A 19,564-nucleotide genomic window follows, 5' to 3' on the forward strand; every position below is an offset into this window, starting at 1 on the left:
TTTCGTCTCGATTGGTGATACCTATCAGGACTAAAGGGTTATTTTTTTATTTTTTTATTTTAAAAACGTTTTTTATATTTTGAATAACTCTTAGAATATTCAGAGTTTTTGAGTGAATATTTTTTGCTTTAGGTCACAAAAGTTATAAACTTTCCATTAGTGCGAGTAGTTTTGAAATTTGAATTGTTTGAAATTTGTTTGAATCACTAGTTTGTGAATAACTTTAGTTTAAAAATAGATTTTTGAGCGATTCTTTTTCCTGCTATTTAATATTAGTGTTTTTTATAAGTAAGTTAAGTTTGGGAATTTTTCGAATATTTTAAATAGGTGTTTTAATCAAAAACAGATTCTATTTATCTCTTTTCATCTTTATACCTTTTTCCTTTGTTTTATTTATTTTAGTTTCTGGTTTCTTGTTATTCTTTTGAAAAATTACATTATGTTTCTGTTAGTCAACATGAGGAGTTTTAATTTTCATTATGAAGAAATTATTTGACAGATACAATTTTACAAATTGAAATTAATTCTAGTAAAATGCATAACAATTTGAAAACTAAACCAAATGATTTGATTCAAATTTCTAATTTTGAAATACTAAATAATTATTTAAAAATCGTAACTTAATTATTTTGAAATAGTAAATAATTAAAATACTAAAAGTATAGGAATAATTCCTAATTTTGAAAATTCATAACTTAATAAATAATTATTCAAAAATCATGATTCAAAGGATAAAATGCCCTAGCTCTTACAAAGATTCCGGTGTGAGAAAGGGGTAGCAAAGTGAAACATTTTTGTTTGCTTGTGTTAGGGTAACCCCTTGGAACACCCGGAACACATCTATACCCTAACTCTTACAAAGATCCCCTCCATTTTGTTTGAATATGGACTTTCCAGCTATAAGCCCGGAAACTCACTAGAGATTAAGTGATGACGTTGAAGCCGGTCACATCCCATAGTGGGATCTTGGGGTATAAGTATTTTTCTTCGCGTGTATCCCTTGCTTATGATTGCGTCGTAACCATGGAGAATCTTCATCATTTAACAGGATGCTTGGGTGAGTGTTCACTTTGAAGGGAGGAATTTCATCAAACTTATTATAATCTTGTGACATGTCTGTCTTGTCCTCCACTCCCACAATGTTTCTTTTCCCTGAAAGATCTATGTGATGTTATGGCTCATCGTAAGATGTATTTGCTTCCTTATCTTTTCTTTTTCTCGGTTTGGTAGACATGTCCTTCACATAGAAAATCTGAGCCACGTCATTAGCTAGGAAGAATGGTTCATGTGTGTACCCAAGATTGTTGAGATCCACTGTTGTCATTCCATACCGCGGGTCTACCTTTACTCCGCCTCCTGTCAGATTAACCCATTTGCACCAAAACAATGGGAAGTTAAAAGAACTTCCATAGTCAAGTTCCCATATCTCTTATATGTAACCATAATATGTGTCCTTTTTCCCATTGTTGTATGTTGCATCAAAGCGAACACCACTACTTTGGTTGGTGCTCTTTTTATCTTGGGCGATCGTGTAAAATGTATTACCATTTATCTCGTACCCATGTTAAGTAAATATAGTCGAAGATGGTGACTTGGCCAACATGTATATCTCATCTTCAACAATGGTGTTATTCATGATATGTGTTTGCAACCAACCACCGAAAGTCGCCATGTGTGTATGTTTAATCTAGGAGTTAGACTCCTATGGGTTCTTGGAGCGTACAATATCCATGTGTTCCTCGATATACGGAGCCACCAAGGTGGAATTCTGTAGAACTGTGTAGTGTTCTTGAGTGAAAGAATGTCCGTCATACATATTACTGCTTTCTTTCCTAGTGTGCATTTTCCACTCAGTTTCCCCTCATGCCGTGATTGAGGAACACCAATCAGCTTAAGGTCAGGATTAAAGTCAACACAAAACTCAATAACCTCCTTTGTTCCATAGACCTTGCAGATGCTTCCTTTTGACCTAGCACGGTTATGAACATATTTCTTTAACACTCCCATGAACCTCTCAAAGGGGAAAATATTGTGTAAAAATATAGGACCCAGAATGAAAATCTCTTCGACTAGGTGAACTAGGACGTGCGTCATAATATTGAAGAAGGATGGTGGGAACACCAACTCGAAACTGGCAAGACATTGGACCAAATCATTATGTAACCTTGGTAAGATTTCTAGATTGATTACCCTCTGATAAATTGCGTTGAGGAATGCACGTAGCTTTATAATGGGTATTCGAACATTTTCCGATAGATGCCCCCTCAATGCAACCGGAAGTAATTTGCGTCATAATCACGTGTCAGTCATGAGACTTTAGGTTTTGGAATTTTTTCTCTGTCATATTTATTATTCCCTTTATATTTGATGAGAAGCTAGACAGGACCTTCATACTGCTCAAGCATTCAAAAAATATTTCCTTCTCTTCTTTGGTAAGAGCGTAGCTCGCAGGACATTGATACTGCTTTGGATGCATGCCCTTTCTTTCATTCATACGTTGCTAGTCCTCCCGTGCCTCCGGTGTATCTTTTGTATTCCCATACACACCCAAAAAGCCTAGCAGGTTCACGCAAATGTTCTTTGCCACGTGCATCACGTTGATTGCATTGCGAACCTCTAGGACTTTCCAATAGAGTAGCTCCCAAAATATAGTTCTTCTTCCACATGGGTGCGTGTCCATTAGCGCCATTCGAAACAAATTGTCCGCCAGTACGGTGGCCAGACTTCTTCCTGTGATCTGCCTCACCTTTGAAATGCTTGCCTTTCTTTCTTAAGAGATGCCTCATCGGAAGGAATCGATGATGTACCGGGTACACATTCTCCTTACATTTATCCAAATATATTAGTCTCGTCTAAACAGTGTGTGCATGCATTGTATCCCTTGTTTGTCTGTCCTGAAAGGTTACTAAGAGCAGGCCAATCATTAATGGTTACGAACATCAACGCTCGCAAGTCAAATTCCTCATGTTTGTGCTCATCCCACACACGTACACCTTTTTTATCCCACAACAGTAAAAGTTCTTCAACGAATGGCCTTAGGTACACATCAATGTCGTTGTCGGGTTGCTTAGGGCCTTGGATGAGCACTGTCATCATAATGAACTTTCGCTTCATGCAAAACCAAGGAAGAAGGTTATAGGTACGTAGAGTCACATGACAGGTGTTATGACCGCAGCTCCGCTCCCCTAAGGATTCATGTCATTTGTACTTAGATCAAACCATGAGTGTCTTGCATCAACTACAAAGTCTGGGAACTCTCTCTCGACTTTTCTCCACTGCGACCCATTAGCTGGTACTCTCATGAGTTTGTATTTCTTACAGTCTTCTTTGTGCCATCACAACAACTTGGCATGCTCTTTGTTTTGGAACAAATGTTTCAACCGTGGTATTATAGAAGCACACCACATCACCTTGGCAAGAACCCTCTTCCTGGGGCGCTCGCCCTCAACATCACCAAGGTCATCGCGGGTGATCTTATAGCACGATGCATCGCATACCGGGCATATATTCAAATTCTGGTACTCCTCACCACGGTATAGGATGCATTCATTAGGGCATGCATGTATCTTCTGCACCTCTAGTCCCACAGGGCAGACAACCTTCTTTGCTTTGTATGTACTGCCAGACAATTCATTATCCTTTGGAAGCATCTTCTTTATCATTTTCAACAACTTTTCAAATCCCTTGTCAGATACACCATTCGCTGCCTTCCATTACACCAATTCCAGTGTGGTACCTAGCTTTTTCTTGTCATCTTCGCAATTTGGATACAACTATTTTTTGTGATCCTCTAACATGCCCTCCAACTTAAACCTCTCCTTTTCACTTTTGCAGTTTCTTTGTGCATCAACAATGGCCCGACCAAGATCATCAGCGGGCTCATCTGGTGCCTCTTGATCTTCAGCTTCTCCCCCTTGTAGTATCACGGTATTCAGGGAACATAGGATAGTTGTCATCATCTTCTTCTTCTTCTTCATTATCTTCCATCATAACCCTTCTTTCTCTCTGCTTGGTCCAATAATTATATCCGGACATGAAACCTGACTGAAGCAGGCGGATGTGAAGGATTCTTGAGGTTGAGTAATCCTTATTATTATTACAGACACCACATGGATAACACATAAAACTATTCTGCTTGTTTACCTCAGCCACAAGTATAAAATTATGCAGGTCATTAATGAACTCGGGAGAGCGTCGATCATCGTACATCCATTGTCGGCTCATCTTCATTACACAACATCGAAGTATTGAAATTAATACAAGTTCATCACATCAAAACCAAAGTAGAGTACTGACCAAATGTTATTATTGCAAATATATATATATATAAAGTTCATACATATATACTTTTCATAAAACAACATATCCCTATCTAAAGCATTTAAATGCAACAACAAATGCAATCAAAATCACAACTAAGGCAATAATTGATCCAACAACACAAACCTATTTATTAATGCATATTTTCTAATCTTTCTAATTTTCAAGCGCATCGCATCCATCTTGATGTGTGATCATCGACAACATCGACAACATACAACTCCAATTTCATCTTCTCTTCTTCAATTCTTTTCAATTTTTCGTTCAAATAATCATTTTATTTTTCAACTAAATTTGACTTATCGACAAGAGGGTTGGTTGCAATTTCTGATTCACATACCTCCGTGATAAAAATATCCATATAACTTGATAGGCATAATTTTCATAAACACGAAATAAAAAATAGTTATAAAAGATAATATACCACATTCGAATCATAAACCGGACAAGGGCCGACGGGGACGAATATCAAAACCATGGCACTATATATATAACAAAAAATCATACAAGTAAGAAAATTATGCAAGTAACTATCTAAATCATACAAATTAGATTTTTTTTACAAAAAAGATAAGAACAAGAGGCTCATCAAGGTGGTGCCGGCGAGGACGGCGCGGGCGATCGATGGCGGTGAGGATGGGGATGAGAAGGCACTAAGTAAACCACACCTACACATATGCAAACTAAGAAGTTAGTTTGAGCTCAAATTGCATATAAATCAATTAAAACTCTCACATGATTACTCCCAAACTAAAACCCACAAATCACTATACTTATATAGAGTATGAAACGAGCTAAACTAGAAATGAGAGATGAAAGGATAAAGTTGCTAACCTTTTAGAACACTTGGATAGATGGTGTGCCTTCAATCTTGACAAATCTTGGCAAAAATGAAGGATCAACTCGAGCTTGGGGAAGGAAAGAAAGATGAGAAGCTTAGACTCGGGCTGGAAGAAGAAGAGCTTTATATAGGGAAGACTTTAGTCCCGGTTTGTATCACCAAACGGGACTAAAAAGGGTTGCAGCAGGTTGTGCCCGTGCAACCTTTTTTAGTCCCGGTTGGTATCACCAACGAGGACTAAAGGTCTCATTCCAACTGAGACTAAAGATGGCCGTGCCCCCGTCCGCTCCTAGCCGTTGGAACCGGGACTAATGCTCACATTAGTCCTGGGCCCAAATCCGACCGGGACTAAAGGTCCGGACAAAAGGTCTATTTTCCACTAATGCCTTTTGCCAAGTTCTTATCAACAAATAAAATCGTTGCTCGTTACTCAATGACAGGTGAATCAAAACAAAATGGCATGGCTATCGCAATCGCACCCATATGAATATGGTGGGAAGCATGGGTAATCACTATAGTTTACAAGTGAGCCTTTGGATGGAGGCATTAAAGACTACCGCACACACATTAAATCTTGCTCCAACCAATTCAACACTTTTATTTTCATTATTTTCTTCAAGTTCATATGAATGTAAATGGCATGTGCAGATGCTGTTTTTTTTTGAGTATTTTGATATTTTATTTGCATTTCTTCGAGTTCATATGAATTTGCTATGAACTTTTGAAGTAATGGTCAAACGACTTTGACCAGTCGAGGCGACCTAAGATACTTTTTAGGGAAAGTTTGAGCACAATATTGTTTATAGGGGCAGATATCAATGTGTTCGAGTTGAAGACACAAATGCAATTAACCCATTTTTTACAAGAAACCTTATAAACTTTGACCAAGTTTGAAAAGAAAATATATACAGTTAGAATATCAAATACACATCATAAGATAAGGTCCCAAGGTATATTTTTGTATTGGGTATTATTTAGTATCATAGATCGCTCCAAAAATTGGTCAGTTCACTATTTAGTAGACTAGGTTTAATATTTTTGACCAGTGAAATGCAAAACGGTGAAATAACCAATTTTATAGTGTATCTACGAAATGCAAAACAGAGACTAATTTCAATATTTTATTAGACGAAGGAAGCACTAGCGTCTAATATTTTTCGTCAGTTCACTGTTTTGTAGGCTGTAGTCGAGTAAATTGCCAAAAACTACCACATTTGGCGCAAATGTGTCCAGCGGCTATCACTCTACGATTATCAGCAAAAAAACTACCAAAAATTTCCTAATCTATTGCAAAAAATTATCAATTTTTTTAACAGCCTGATTTTCCTCTTTTAACCGTTTTTCTGGCCATGCTGGCCCACATGTCAGGTGCCAGCATGGCCCCGCGCATTTCATCGAACAGCTTCAGGGCGAGCCGCGTCGGCGCTCACCGCGCTGCTCGCGGGCGCGGACGGCGGCGGAGCCGTACTGATCCTCTCCGGTATCGCAACCATGTTTCTTCCCAGGAGCGAGACGCGTCGCGGCCTGAATGAGACGTCGCCGTCGTCGGGCAGCTGCTGGACGTCGCCGGTGAAGCCCTCGCCTTGCAGGAGCAGCTGCGCCAGAGCATGCAGCGTCATGCATCCGCGCACGTCCTCGTGTGTCGTCTGGAGAAGGTTCCTGCCGACGAGCTCGTCGTAGTACCCCTTGGCCACCTCCTCGATGGAGTCGCCGCTCCTGCTCCGCACCAAGCGCTCGGCCATCCAGTGCTGCACGAGCACCCGCCTCTCGACGGCGAAGCCCGGGTGGAACAGCGAGCAGTACAGGAAGCGTTGCTTCAGGTGGTGCGGCAGGTCGTCGTAGCACAGGTACAGCGCCCTCGTGGCGTCGTCGGGCAGCCCCTGCACCGACCACGCGGGGCTCGCGAGAACGTCGGCCCACCCGTCGGTGCTGGCCTCCCGTGTCCTCAACACGCCGGCGACCGCCTTGATGGCCAGAGGGATGCACCCGCACTTGTCGACGAGCCTTTCTCTGACGCCCTTCAGTTGCCTCTTGTCGTCGGCGTTGAGCCTCTTCACCCGGTGGACGAGGCTGGCGCCCATCTCACGGGCGGTGGTGCCGCGCCGCGCCGTGACCAGCACCTTGCCGCCGCTGCGGCCGCGCTCCAGTGGCTTGTGCAGCACGTCCTCCCACACAGTGACGTGCGCGGATGCATGATGCACGAAGCGATTGATGCTCTGGCGCAGCTGCTCCTGCAAGGCGAGGGCTTCACCGGCGACGTCCAGCAGCTGCCCGACGACGGCGACACCTCATTCAGGCCGCGGCGCGTCTCGCTCCTGGGAAGAAACATGGCTGCGATACCGGAGAGGATCAGTAGGCTCCGCCGCCGCGCCCGCGAGCAGCTCGGTGAGCGCCGACGCGGCTCGCCCTGAAGCTGTTCGATGAAATGCGCGGGGCCATGCTGGCACCTGACATGTGGGCCAGCATTACCAGAAAAACGGTTAAAAGAGGTAAATCGGGCTGTTAAAAAAATTGGTAGTTTTTTGCTGATAATCGTAAAGTGGTAGCCGTTGTAGTCTTGTACATCCTTTTAGGACATATGTAGTGTCTAGAGGCAACATGGCCTGTAAGCTGGGGTCCACGTAGCGAAGATGGTGCAGTGTATCAAATTCAATCTGACCTCCAAGATGAACTCCACGGCATGCAGCATGTACACAAAAAATACATTTTTTCATAAGCTATGCTAGCATGCAGCATGCACTGCTAAGTATTTCATCCATTTGTAAATATAAGTTTTTTAGAATATTACATCATAAACTGCATATAAATGCATACAGATATACTTCATAATATATATTTATTTATTTTGTTTCATATGTAGTTCATAGTAAAATCTTTATAGAATTTTATATTTAAAAGGGGAGGAAGTATGACCAATGGGGCCACATAATTATGTTAATCGGGACAAAACTTGGCGCCTCTTAACTTAGAGGCGATGGCAACCATTTTGTCTTAGAGGCGATCCGGTGCAGTGTATGGCGCCGGCCTCCAAGTCGCTAGGGGCAAGAAAAGAGCACACTCGGAACGGTGCAGTGTGGATGCGATCCGGTGCAGTGTGGATGCTCTTAGTAACAACGTGATTGACCCGAAAGAAAAACCTATCCGCACTTGTCTCACTCGGACGGCAAGCTTGAGTACAATGACAGATGCCCATACACGTACGGTAGTTGGGTCGAGTCTTGGAGGTTGACGAAGACCTTGACGTATTGCATCAAGCTGAACTGACCTGTCTTACCGTCTCTTGTCGATGTTGAAAGCTGAGGAGGCTGTCTTGGATGGGCGTAAAGCTAGGATCTTTCTTCTTGGCACCTTGATCCCGTAGTAGATCTTTTTATAAATGCGATGTAACAGCTGCCATAGGCCTGAAGTAAGCCTGCCCATCTCTAGGCCTATCATCTGTGACACATATCGGGTGCATAAACTACACCATTCCCACGTCTCCCTCTCTCTCTCGCTCCCACACCTAGGAGATTTTCAGATGGATCTTGCAATATCCGCCGTTACAGGTGACCTTGCCAGCCGATTCATCTCTTTCCTCATGAACAAATACGCAGATCATCTGTGCTCGGAAGACAAGGCGGAGAGGCTGCAACAACTCCTGCTGAGAGTTCACACGGTCGTCGAGGAGGCGGACGGACGATGCATCACCAACTCTTGTATGCTCATGCAGTTGAAGAAGCTATCGACGGCCATGTACCAAGGGTACCATGTGTTGGACAACGTCAGGTACAGGCAACATAAGGAGGCATCCAAGGACTTGGTGAGCGATTCATCTACCTCGTCCCCTGATTATATCATCATTCCTTTCAAACGTGCTCGCACAACCAATAGTTCTTCGCCAAACAAGGCATCCGACTCGGAGTTACAAAGTTCACTTCATAGTCTCGAGGCTGCTGTTGCTAACATGGTGGAGTTCGTCGTGCTTTTGGGCGGATGCGAGCGCGTCTCCCGGAGACCGTATGATGCCTATCTTCAGGTCGACAACTTCATGTTTGGCCGGCATGTCGAGAAGCAGAAGATCGTCAACTTCTTGCTGCAGGAGAACATGCCTGGTCCTCCGGCAGTGCTACCAGTCGTCGGTGGACGTGGAGTTGGGAAGAGAACTCTGGTTGCAGATGTATGCAGGTATGACAGGGTGCGTTCTCAGTTCGCAGTTATTTTGCACCTGAGTGGAGACGGTCTTACCCGGATGACAGACCATGAAATTCCGTCAGGGAAGACGCTGGTAGTTGTCGAGTTTGCTTCTGATGTAAACGATGATGACTGGAACACATTCTGTTCATCTGTTGCGGGTATGGAAGCAGGAAGCAAAGTGATAATCTTAGGCCGAAAAGAAAGCTTGACGAAATTTGGGACCGTCAAGGCTATTTCTCTGAACCGTATGGCATTCGAGGAGTACAGGTACCTGTTAAAGACGCTCACATTCGGAAGCGCGAACCCAGGAGACCATCCGCGGTTAGCAACGATAATGGAAGAGTTCGCTGTGGTGTTGGATGGATCACTCGTTTCAGCTAACTTGCTCGGATATGCAGTGAGAAAGAATCTGAATGCCCATTTCTGGCTTAGCATATTGAACAATATCAAAATCACAAGGAAGATGAACATGTCCATGTTTGGCTTCCATCCAAATGGCCTTTTCGATCAAGGCCGTCCAGTGTACTTCGGGCCTGACTACCTCTTGTCTCCTGCCGCTCCATCATGCCGTAAAACCTCTGCTAGCTGTCCGAATAGTAGTCTACCCAAAGTCATATTCGGGGACTTATTAGCAGAAGGGGTCCATACTGTTCGACCGAAGGGAGACTTTAGGCTGATCTCTTGGGAATCAAGGTTACCACCATACACTGCATTTGTTCATCTGGTACGCTTTGTTCCAAGTTGTGTGGATGATAAGCCAGAATCATCCTTATCAGGGAAGAAGCGTCCGGGGCCGTCTGCGTAGTCTCATGCCACATATGTTCAAATAGCACTTAGAGATGTTATGAGATATTGTAGATCTGAGTATGATATAACGATAAACATATCAAACTGATCATAATCTGCTCTTTTAGTTTAGAGAAGAGTCACAGGAAAAGTTACATGTGCCATCGGTTGATTCATAGGAATGGGTTCTGAATGTAAAAATATATTGCCCGCCTCAACAACTAGCTAAAGCATGAATTTAATATGACATCAGCAAAAGTTGTATTAAAATAAAAAAAGGTCATGCGGCCTAGGTCTAAGGATTAAGAAAGACCAGACGTGAGCAGGAGTGTTGATTAGTATAGGAACCTTTAACTATATCTGTAAGAACATGTTATGATCTTTTATTCGTCAAGGTAGGTGTGATTTTTAATTCACAAAAAAAAGGTAGGTGTGATTTTTTTGGACAAGGGGATATACTAATGTAGCGAAGATATCAATTACTCCTAGTCTCTGCAACAACGCAATGTCAAAAGGACATTACAGATGCACACACCTAAAAGACAAAAAAAGAAGAAGAAAATAAAGATCTTGCTAGGGTGATCAATTTCTTGTAGCTGCACCACTAACCACCACCTAGGCAACACCCGAAGCCTAAATTCTCCAAAAACGACGCCTTCAAGAAGAAAATAGTACAGAAGCACCATCATCGCCCGATCATAGATCTTAGATTTTCACCCTGTAGAAAATCCAGCTCTCAAAACAATGTCTTCAACAAGGTCACTACAAGACACAACCAATTAAGGCAAGGCTCAGGGAGTCCGGGATTAAGGGGTCCTCAAGTAGTCGGCTTACTACTAAGAGGTCGGCCTGGTGGGATGTGCCTATCCTGGGCTGGGTTGCGCGATTGTCTCATATTCAAGAAAGGAGAACCCCGAAGACTGGCGTGGCGACCAAGTAAAGTAGACTAGGCCGGTTGCATGTAACCCTAGGCCCTCCCGGTGACTATATAAATCGGGGGTCCTTGTCGATGTCAAAACCGGCGGATCTTGGGTAGGGGGACCCGAACTGTGGACCTTGGATCGATGGGTAACAAGGGACGATGGAGATGATGTTTTACTCAGGTCCGGGTCCTCTTGATGGAGGTAAAACCCTACATCCTGTTGTAGTTTATATTGATCACTCAGTATTGAGTCCAGAGTTGATCTACCTCGAGGTCATATGTTGTGGTCTAAACCCTAATGATGTAGACGTTATGTCTAATGAATATGAGATTTTCTATCGACTAGCCTGGCCTCGGTTTATATAATACACTGTAGGCCTAGGATAACAAGAGTCCTAGTCGGCTATGTCGGTGTAGCGGAGTCCTTGTCTTGATCGCCAAGTCTTGTGGAATCTTCCTTGTCTATGTCATTGGCTGCCCGAAGTAGCCCAGGAGTCCGGCTCATAGAGATAGGCCGGCGGCCCGAGGACCCCTTAGTCCCGGACTTCCTCAGTAGCCCCCGAACTAGCCACCAATGTCGTAGCCTTGATCCTCAGCATCTTCACGCATCCAAAGTCTTCGGCTTGCGGGTCGAGTTCTTCTCCCCATTTATGTTTAGATAACACCAGTTCGGCTGCCGATGACTTCCCGATTTCCGATCATAGGTTTTGAAGTTGGGGACGCTCCTCGGTTCTTCCGAACTGTTCTTCATCTTCGGTCGTCAGCCTTGAATACTGGTTCAACAAATCTTCCCATCACTCATCTTGAGGATCGTCGGGGTGAATCCGAAGAGTTCGCATGTCGGGCATCCGAGAAGCCCCTTAAGTTATTAGCCTTTATTAATGCCTTGTAATTTTTCATGCCACACCTCAGGTTTGAAATGTTTCCCGTGCGGTGGTATCATCTTGCGTCCGAGCTCCAACGCCAAACTGCATCCGAGGTGTCCTCTTGCGTCTGAGCTCCAACACCAGATTGTATTTGAGGTGTCTTTTTGTAGACGATCACCAACGATGGTCGGTATACGAGGTGTCATAGAGTACCTGGGTCTCTGAAAATTTGAAGGAAATCAGCCAAACTCAATGCCGGAAATGCCCTCTATGGAGCGAGCCACTTGCATCCGATCTTTATGCCGGACTGCTTTCAAGGTGGTGCACCACCTCGGTCTGGGGCTGTTTTTTGCGGAATTTATTTCCAATTGGTGTAATTTATTTACCACTGAGATGTATAGCTAGTATCTCTCAAGGTGTGTGTCGGTCTAAAATCCGAGAAGCAACCGAAGGATAAAAATAAAACCGCTGATCCTAGTAGCTCCCGATACTCACGTTGATTCGTGAAATCGACCGGAGGATCAATTCCTTACTCGGCAGCATACTTTGGGAATTAAAACACAATGTCCAGTAGCCCCCGAGACTCGTGTCGGGTGCGGCCCACCGACCTGAGGATCAAATCTTCTCGGAAACCGTATTGCACTTGTTGTGTGTGTTTTAACAACGCCGAGGTACAGATCGGCAGGAAAGATGCCGAACTAAGGGTCGGAAAAGATTTTCCGGTTGGTGTAATTTATTCTCTCATGAGCTATATAACCAGTAGCCCCCGAGACTTGGGTTGGGCAACATGGCCGACCCTAGGATCGTACATCCTCGGGAACTATTTCATCCATTAAGTGTGTTTTGACAACACCGAGGTGGAGCTCGACACGGAAGATGTCGAACTGTAGGTCACAAAATATTCTCTGAGAAGAATCACCATGCAGAACACCTCGATCAAGAGGATGTCCCGCCTCTAGTTAATGTGCTCGGTGTTGATGACGAGGGCCGAGCTTGTGACGGGTCAAGGTCACAGCCCCCAAGCCAGTCACAAGGTAGCCAACAAAGAGATCGGCATGATGAAGTGACAACACTTCGGAAGGGCCGAGGCGAAACACCAAGTGCGGCCGAGGAGACATAGTAATTCGACGGTGTGAAGATGAAGCCCCCACGTTAGTCGACCATGTGGACGATGCAATTGCGTTGACGGAGGCGTGATGACGACGTCAGCGCACCGAGGTGACTGTCTAACATGGTCGGAGACGATCACCTGAGCGCGGAGGTGCCCGAGCAAAGAGCTCCCGGTCCAGCTAACATGACGAAGCTAGTCGCCTGGTGACACTGAAGTCCCCGGAACAGGTTGATGAAGAGACGGCGAAGGCCCCGGTCTAGCCGAGGTGTCGTAATAGTCCGTTAAGGTGGCCCTAGAGCCCCCATGCCAGCCGACGTGTCAAAGCAGGTTGGCGTGTTGAACGTCGACTTGAAGAAGCGACGGCGCGGCGATGCCGACGCAGGCCAGAATTTGTGAAGTGATCAATACTAGCTTGATGAAATAACGGTGTGCCCGACCCGTGCAACCCGTGGACGACAAGATTCTGTGGAGATTATTCAGCCCTCGCAATGCCGAACTCTTGGTCGGATCACTGAGTTGTTGATCCGATGAGAGTGACCTCGGTTCGACGGAGCGATGATCTGTCTAGGGCAGGTTGGTGGCCGTGGAGCAACATTGCCGGACTGGTTTGACACTAGCGTAATGGTGAAAATTGCCTTGAAAAAGGCTTAAAATTTATGGGCATGTGTTTTATAACAACACATAATACCTTCAAAAAATTCCTTCAAAAAGCATGTCCAAAACCCCATTCATGAAAAAGATTAACCCAGGTCGGATTCGTTTTCGCGAAGAAAACAGATCGAAAATCCGTTGTACTCATCGGATGTTTCCCGGAGTTTAAATGGTCGGATCAAGCCAAATTTGGAGGGGCGATCTATATAGGATTTCCGCAGCCGATGAACGGTGGGATTTTCCAACGGATATCCTATCTGGATATTGGACTCCTCGTCCTAAACTCATCCAGATTCCCTTCCAGATTTGACATAGCTCCAGTATATCGGAGATCGCCGGAGATTCCTCCATCGAAACGCGGCGAAATTTTGCAGGGTCGTTGTAGTTACGATCCCGCACAATTCATCGAAGCAATAATCAAAGTGACGCTCGAGAAAGCGGAGACGAGAACACAAATTCGCTGTCCAGAAAAAACTGCAATCAATCTGCAGACGAGCCATCAATCCTTGTGCTGATCACAGAGCGGAATTCTCAATGAAAGCAACAATGTCGGTGTCAAAATCGGCGGATCTCGGGTAGGGGGTCCCAAATTGTGGACCTTGGATCGATGGGTAACAAAGGACAATAGAGGCGATGTTTTACCCAGGTTCGAGCCCTCTTGATGGAGGTAAAACCCTACGTCCTCCTCTTGTTTATATTGATGATGGAGTATCGAGTAGAAAGTTGATCTACCTCGAGGTCATATGTTATGGTCTAAACCCTAATGATGTAGACGTTATGTCTAATGAATATGAGATTGTCTATCGACTAGCCTGACCTTAGTTTATGTAATGCACCGTAGGCGTAGGATAACAAGAGTCCTAGTCGACTGCGTCGGTATAGAGGAGTCTTTGTCTTGATCAACAAGTCTTGTGGAATCTTCCTTGTCTATGTCATCGACTGCCCGAAGTAGCCCAGGAGTCTGGGCCATAGGGATAGGTCGGCGGCCCGAGGACCCCTTAGTCCCGGACTCCCTCATTCCTCGTCCATGTAGGGGATTATTCCACCCAGGGTTTAGTATACACGATCTCAAGGTAGACTCTGTAATCATCATCTACATCAATATAATCAAATAGGATGTAGGGTTTTACCTCCTCACAAGGGTCCGAACCTGGGTAAACATTGTCCCCTACTCTCTCCTGCAATCCATCGATCTAAGGTCCACAGTATGGAACCCCCTACCCGAGATCTGTTGGTTTTGACACCGACATTGGTGCTTTCATTGAGAGTTCCACTGATTGGATCGTCGAAAAGATCAATGGCGCGCCTAGTCATGAGCGAAGAGATCGTTAAGAGGGATATCATCGTCCCCGGACAAATCTTCGCCTTTAGAAGCATGGTCCTACATGCCAATCTGGCCGTCCACCTCGGCTTGGTCGAGAACTTTTCCCCCGGTCAGGAAGTCAGGTTCGGGAACCTAGAGTTAACCATTGACCCCCGGGGAGATCTTGCGTTAACAAAATTCTTAGCTCCTCTTGAGGAACCCATGACCATCAACACTTCAGTGTCGGAAGCCACCGACCTCACCACCAGGAAGACCTTCGTCCCCACCTCGGCCTTAGAGCTCGGCCGGGTGCACACGCCGAAGCGCGGCTCGACTAAGAACACTCTAGAAGCTACCTCGAACGCCACGAGGGGATCGACGACACGGGTTGAACCCTAACAATCAAGCGGCGCGAGCCCCACTCAAATCCCCATGCTACACAAGCTACTCGATCAGATGCAAGTAATGGGGATGACGAACGATCAGGTTACGGTCTATGACCAGATTGGGCTTAGACCCGACGACAGGGAAATGTACGTCCCACCCGTGACGCACCTCACCAAGATTGTCGAGTGCCTGGATATGGGCTCCTCACACCAATCACCTGAGTTAAGAACGATTTACATTCCGATCAGCGATCTTCCGGACTCACCCAGCAGTCCGGAAATTCTATCTCGCCCCGACAACGCGTCGGGGCCAGCGGCAGGCCTAGCATGCGACCTGGTTAAAGACACGACCATCGACGTCTCCTGCCTGCAAATCACGGGAATCCAAAATCTTTCCCCACCCACCACCCATACCAAGCATAAGACGGAAGAGTACGACTCCTCGACCACGCATGAAGTCACCCAGAATCCGGGGGAATCAGTTAACCACTTTTGGGCCAAATTCCTTCTCCGCAACAGGACCAGAGGCCGCAATGAGCGTGAACATGTTCACGCTTTTGAGCAGCATTGTCGCGATGAGGGTATCCTGAATACACTCTCGCGTCGCCGGATTCAATCCTTCACCGAGTTGTTGAACATAGTGCTTAAATACTGTGCCAGAGAAAGTACTTTGAAAACTCAGCAAACGTGCAACGACCCTAGCCTCGCTAGACTAATCAGGACAATATGCACACCCTCGGTTACATGGCCGGTCATAGTCAGAAACTCGGCAAAAAGAACTCAAACGCGGGTTGAATTGGTCCTCGACATACTACTGGACAAGCCATGTCCCATACACTCCGCCCCGCCTGAATCAAGCTCCACCCATAGCATTCGAGCATGTTGGGTCCTCAGGCAGGTCACAAAGAGCGAAGAAACCATCCTCAATGCAACACCCTTGGAGCGCCGGCCAATGGCACCGCTAAATACATCCAAAGAGAGCTTAACGATCTAGGAGATGTTTACCTCACAAAATTAGAGAAAGAGAGCCTTCCGAGAGCTCCATCAAATCCATCATGTAGCAGCGGCAAACCCATGGTCGAACACACCTATCACATTCGACCAGGGCGACGAGCCGATGACCAGCACAGGACGGGCACCTGCCGCCCTAGTCCTAAACCCCATAGTTGACGTCTTCAGACGCAACAAGGAACTGATGGACGGGGGCAGCGGCCTCAACCTCATTTACAAGGACACACTTGAAAAAATGCAATTCAACCGATCTAGATCCGAGCCGAGCACAACCACCTTCCGGGGTATTGTCCCCGGCATAGAGGCCCGCTACACAGGACGAGTAGCGCTCGACGTGGTGTATGTCACACCCGATAATTACAGATCTAAAGTGCTACTCTTTCATATCGTCCCTTTCCACGGCGGTTACCACACACTGTTGGGGCACGAAGCCTTCACACGGTTCGAGGCCATACCGCATTACGGGTACATGAAACTAAAAATGACAGGGCCAAACGCAGTGTTCACGGTAAACAGTGACCCCGGAAGAGCCATCCGAGCCAAAACAAAACAATATCCCTCGCCCTAGAAGTGCTGGGAGAGACCCTTGTCGCAAAAGAACTCACAGCACTACGTGCCGTGGTAGACAAAAATGACGTGATCATCGGTAAGCGGCCGAAGTCCACATCCTTCAAACCGGCCGACAAAATCATCAAATTCCAGGTGCACCCAATAGATCCCAATAAAACAACATCTATGGGGGCACAACTCGAGCCCGAAATCGACGAAGCACTACACGCTTTTCTACGTGAAAATTGGGACATATTTGCGTGGCACCCATCTGACATGCCAGGAATCCCTTTGGGGCTGGTAGAGCACAGCCTGAACATAAGAGTCGGTTTCAAACCCATCAAACAGGCCTTGCACCGGGTTTCCAAACCTAAACGCCAAGATATGGGTGAAGAGCTCGCCAAGCTACTGGAAGCCGGTTTCATCAAGGACATTAAACACCCCGACTGGTTGGCAAACCTGGTCATGGTACCAAACAAGGATAAATCCTGGCGGCTATGTGTCTATTTTAAAGACCTAAACAAAGCATGTCCCAAGGATCCCTTTTCGTTGCCCCGAATAGATCAGATTATTGACGCCACAGTCAGTCATGATTCCTAATGCTTCCTCAATGCCTACTCTGGATACCGTCACATCAAAATGAAGGAATCCGTTCATGCAGCAACTGCATTCATAACACCCTATGGGCCATTCTGTTTTAACACAATGCCGTTCGGGATGAAAAACATGGGCGCCACTTACCAGCGCATGATTTAGACTTGCTTGGGGAAACAAATCGAGAAAACAGTAGAGGCATACGTAGACGATGTGGTCATCAAGACCATACACGTCAACCAGCTGGTGGACGACCTCAAGGAGACCTTTGCCAGCTTTATATTCGGCTTAATCCGGATAAATGCGTCTTCGGAGTCCCCGCCAGCAAACTCCTCAGATTTATTGTATCACAAATAGGAATCGAAGCCAATCCGGCCAAAATACGAGCATTGCCACTCCTCGTGATACCAACAGAGCTACAACACGTTCAATAGCTGGCAGGCTATGTGGCGGCCCTAAGCCGATTTATATCATGTCTAGGCGAGAAGGCCTTGCCACTATATCGGGTGCTGAAGAAAACCAAAGACTTCAAGTAGACCGATGAGGCCACAACGGCTCTCGAGGACATCAAGGCGATATTAGCCAGCAACCCCATACTAGCAGGACCCTTAACAGGAAAGCCGATGTTGCTATACATCTCGGCCACCAACTCGCCAACGCGGTACTCATAGTAGAACGAGAAGTCGAGGGCCAACAACCACGAATTCAAAGGCCGATCTACTACGTATCCGAAGTTCTCACCCCATGCAAAACTAGGTATACCCACATTACCGAAAGATCGCCTATACAGTGTTCATGGCATCAAGGAAGCTTCGACACCATTTCTTGGAGTGTGCGGTCACTGTGACTTCTGAAGTTCCACTGAACGATATTATAAACAATAAGGATGCCACTGGCTAAATAGGAAAATGGGCCATCGAGCTCCTGCCTTTCAAGATCACCAACAAACCACGACGGGCCATCAAATCTCAGGTCCTGGCCGACTTCGTGGATGAATGGACCGAGCTCGAACTCCCCAGAGAGTTAGCACGTATGCTCACTAGACCATGTATTTCGACCGGTCCAAAACTCTCACCGGATAGGGGGCTGGAGTGATTCTCACCCCCCCACCGGGGATAATGTTCGGTACGTGCTACAAATCATGTACGCCGATTCAAACAATGCAGCCGAATACGAAGCCCTGCTACACGGTCTTCGGATGGCAGCCTCAATGGGCCTTCAGCGGCTCGAGGTGCGAGGAGACTCTAATCTCGCCATTTCAGAAATCAACGACGAATTCGATGCAAAGAATCCAAAAGTGGCAACTTATAGGAACGCCATCCTCAAAATATCACCACGATTCGAAGGATTAGAGTTCCACCATGTCTCAAGAGACAACAACCAAGCAGCGGACGTTCTCGCCTGCTTAGGTGCAAAGCGTGACCCCGTCCCTAGCAACATCTTTCTATAGCAGTTGTTCAAGCCATCCATAGTATGGCAAGACGAGACGGTCCGCACAGGGGCTAACGGCGAAGAGCAGGTGGTACCCCGAGCAACCGAACATGACGATCAAGTAATCGGCGGGTCCTCAATTGAAGAAACGCCCTCGGCCCATGAGGTCATGGCCATAATCGCACCATGGACTGAACCCTTCCTTGCTTATTTATTATGCAAGGAGCTGGCTGATGACCAAACCGAGGTGGGACGTATCATCCGCCGATCAAAGGCCTATAAGGTCCATGAGGGTGAGATATATAAGAAGAGAACCACAGGAGTACTGCAGCCGTGCATATTCGGGGAGGAAGGAAGGCTACTTTTGGCCGAGGTACACGCCAATATGGGCGGTCACCATGCAGAAGCACGGGCCCTGGTCAGCAAGGCTTTTCGAGCCGGCTTCTTCTGGCCGACGGCCCGAGAGGACGCCCACACACTCGTTGAGTGTTGTACGGGGTGTCAACTCTTTGCAAACCAAAGCCACATGCACCCAACAGCTCTTCGAACTATTCCGACCACTTGGCCTTTCGCGGTGTGGGGTCCGGATATGGTCGGCCCACTTAAAGGGGGGACATGGA

General features: G+C 46.1%; 1 protein-coding gene across 1 annotated transcript; it reads left to right on the plus strand.

The window, feature by feature from the left end:
- The first annotated feature begins 8,587 nt into the window (after window positions 1-8,587).
- LOC123403523 lies at window positions 8,588-10,463 on the plus strand. Its single transcript, XM_045097455.1, has one exon. It carries the CDS (start codon window positions 8,679-8,681, stop codon window positions 10,137-10,139), a length of 1,461 nt encoding a protein of 486 aa, XP_044953390.1. The 5' UTR covers window positions 8,588-8,678; the 3' UTR covers window positions 10,140-10,463.
- Window positions 10,464-19,564: the final 9,101 nt, after the last annotated feature.

Source organism: Hordeum vulgare, chromosome 6H, assembly GCF_904849725.1.
Source record: "Hordeum vulgare subsp. vulgare chromosome 6H, MorexV3_pseudomolecules_assembly, whole genome shotgun sequence".
In the NCBI taxonomy this organism is placed as follows: domain Eukaryota; kingdom Viridiplantae; phylum Streptophyta; class Magnoliopsida; order Poales; family Poaceae; genus Hordeum; species Hordeum vulgare.

Excerpts from the sequence above, each read along its gene's own strand:
- LOC123403523 (XM_045097455.1), top strand. The coding sequence starts at position 8,679 with ATGGATCTTGCAATATCCGCCGTTACAGGTGACCTTGCCAGCCGATTC.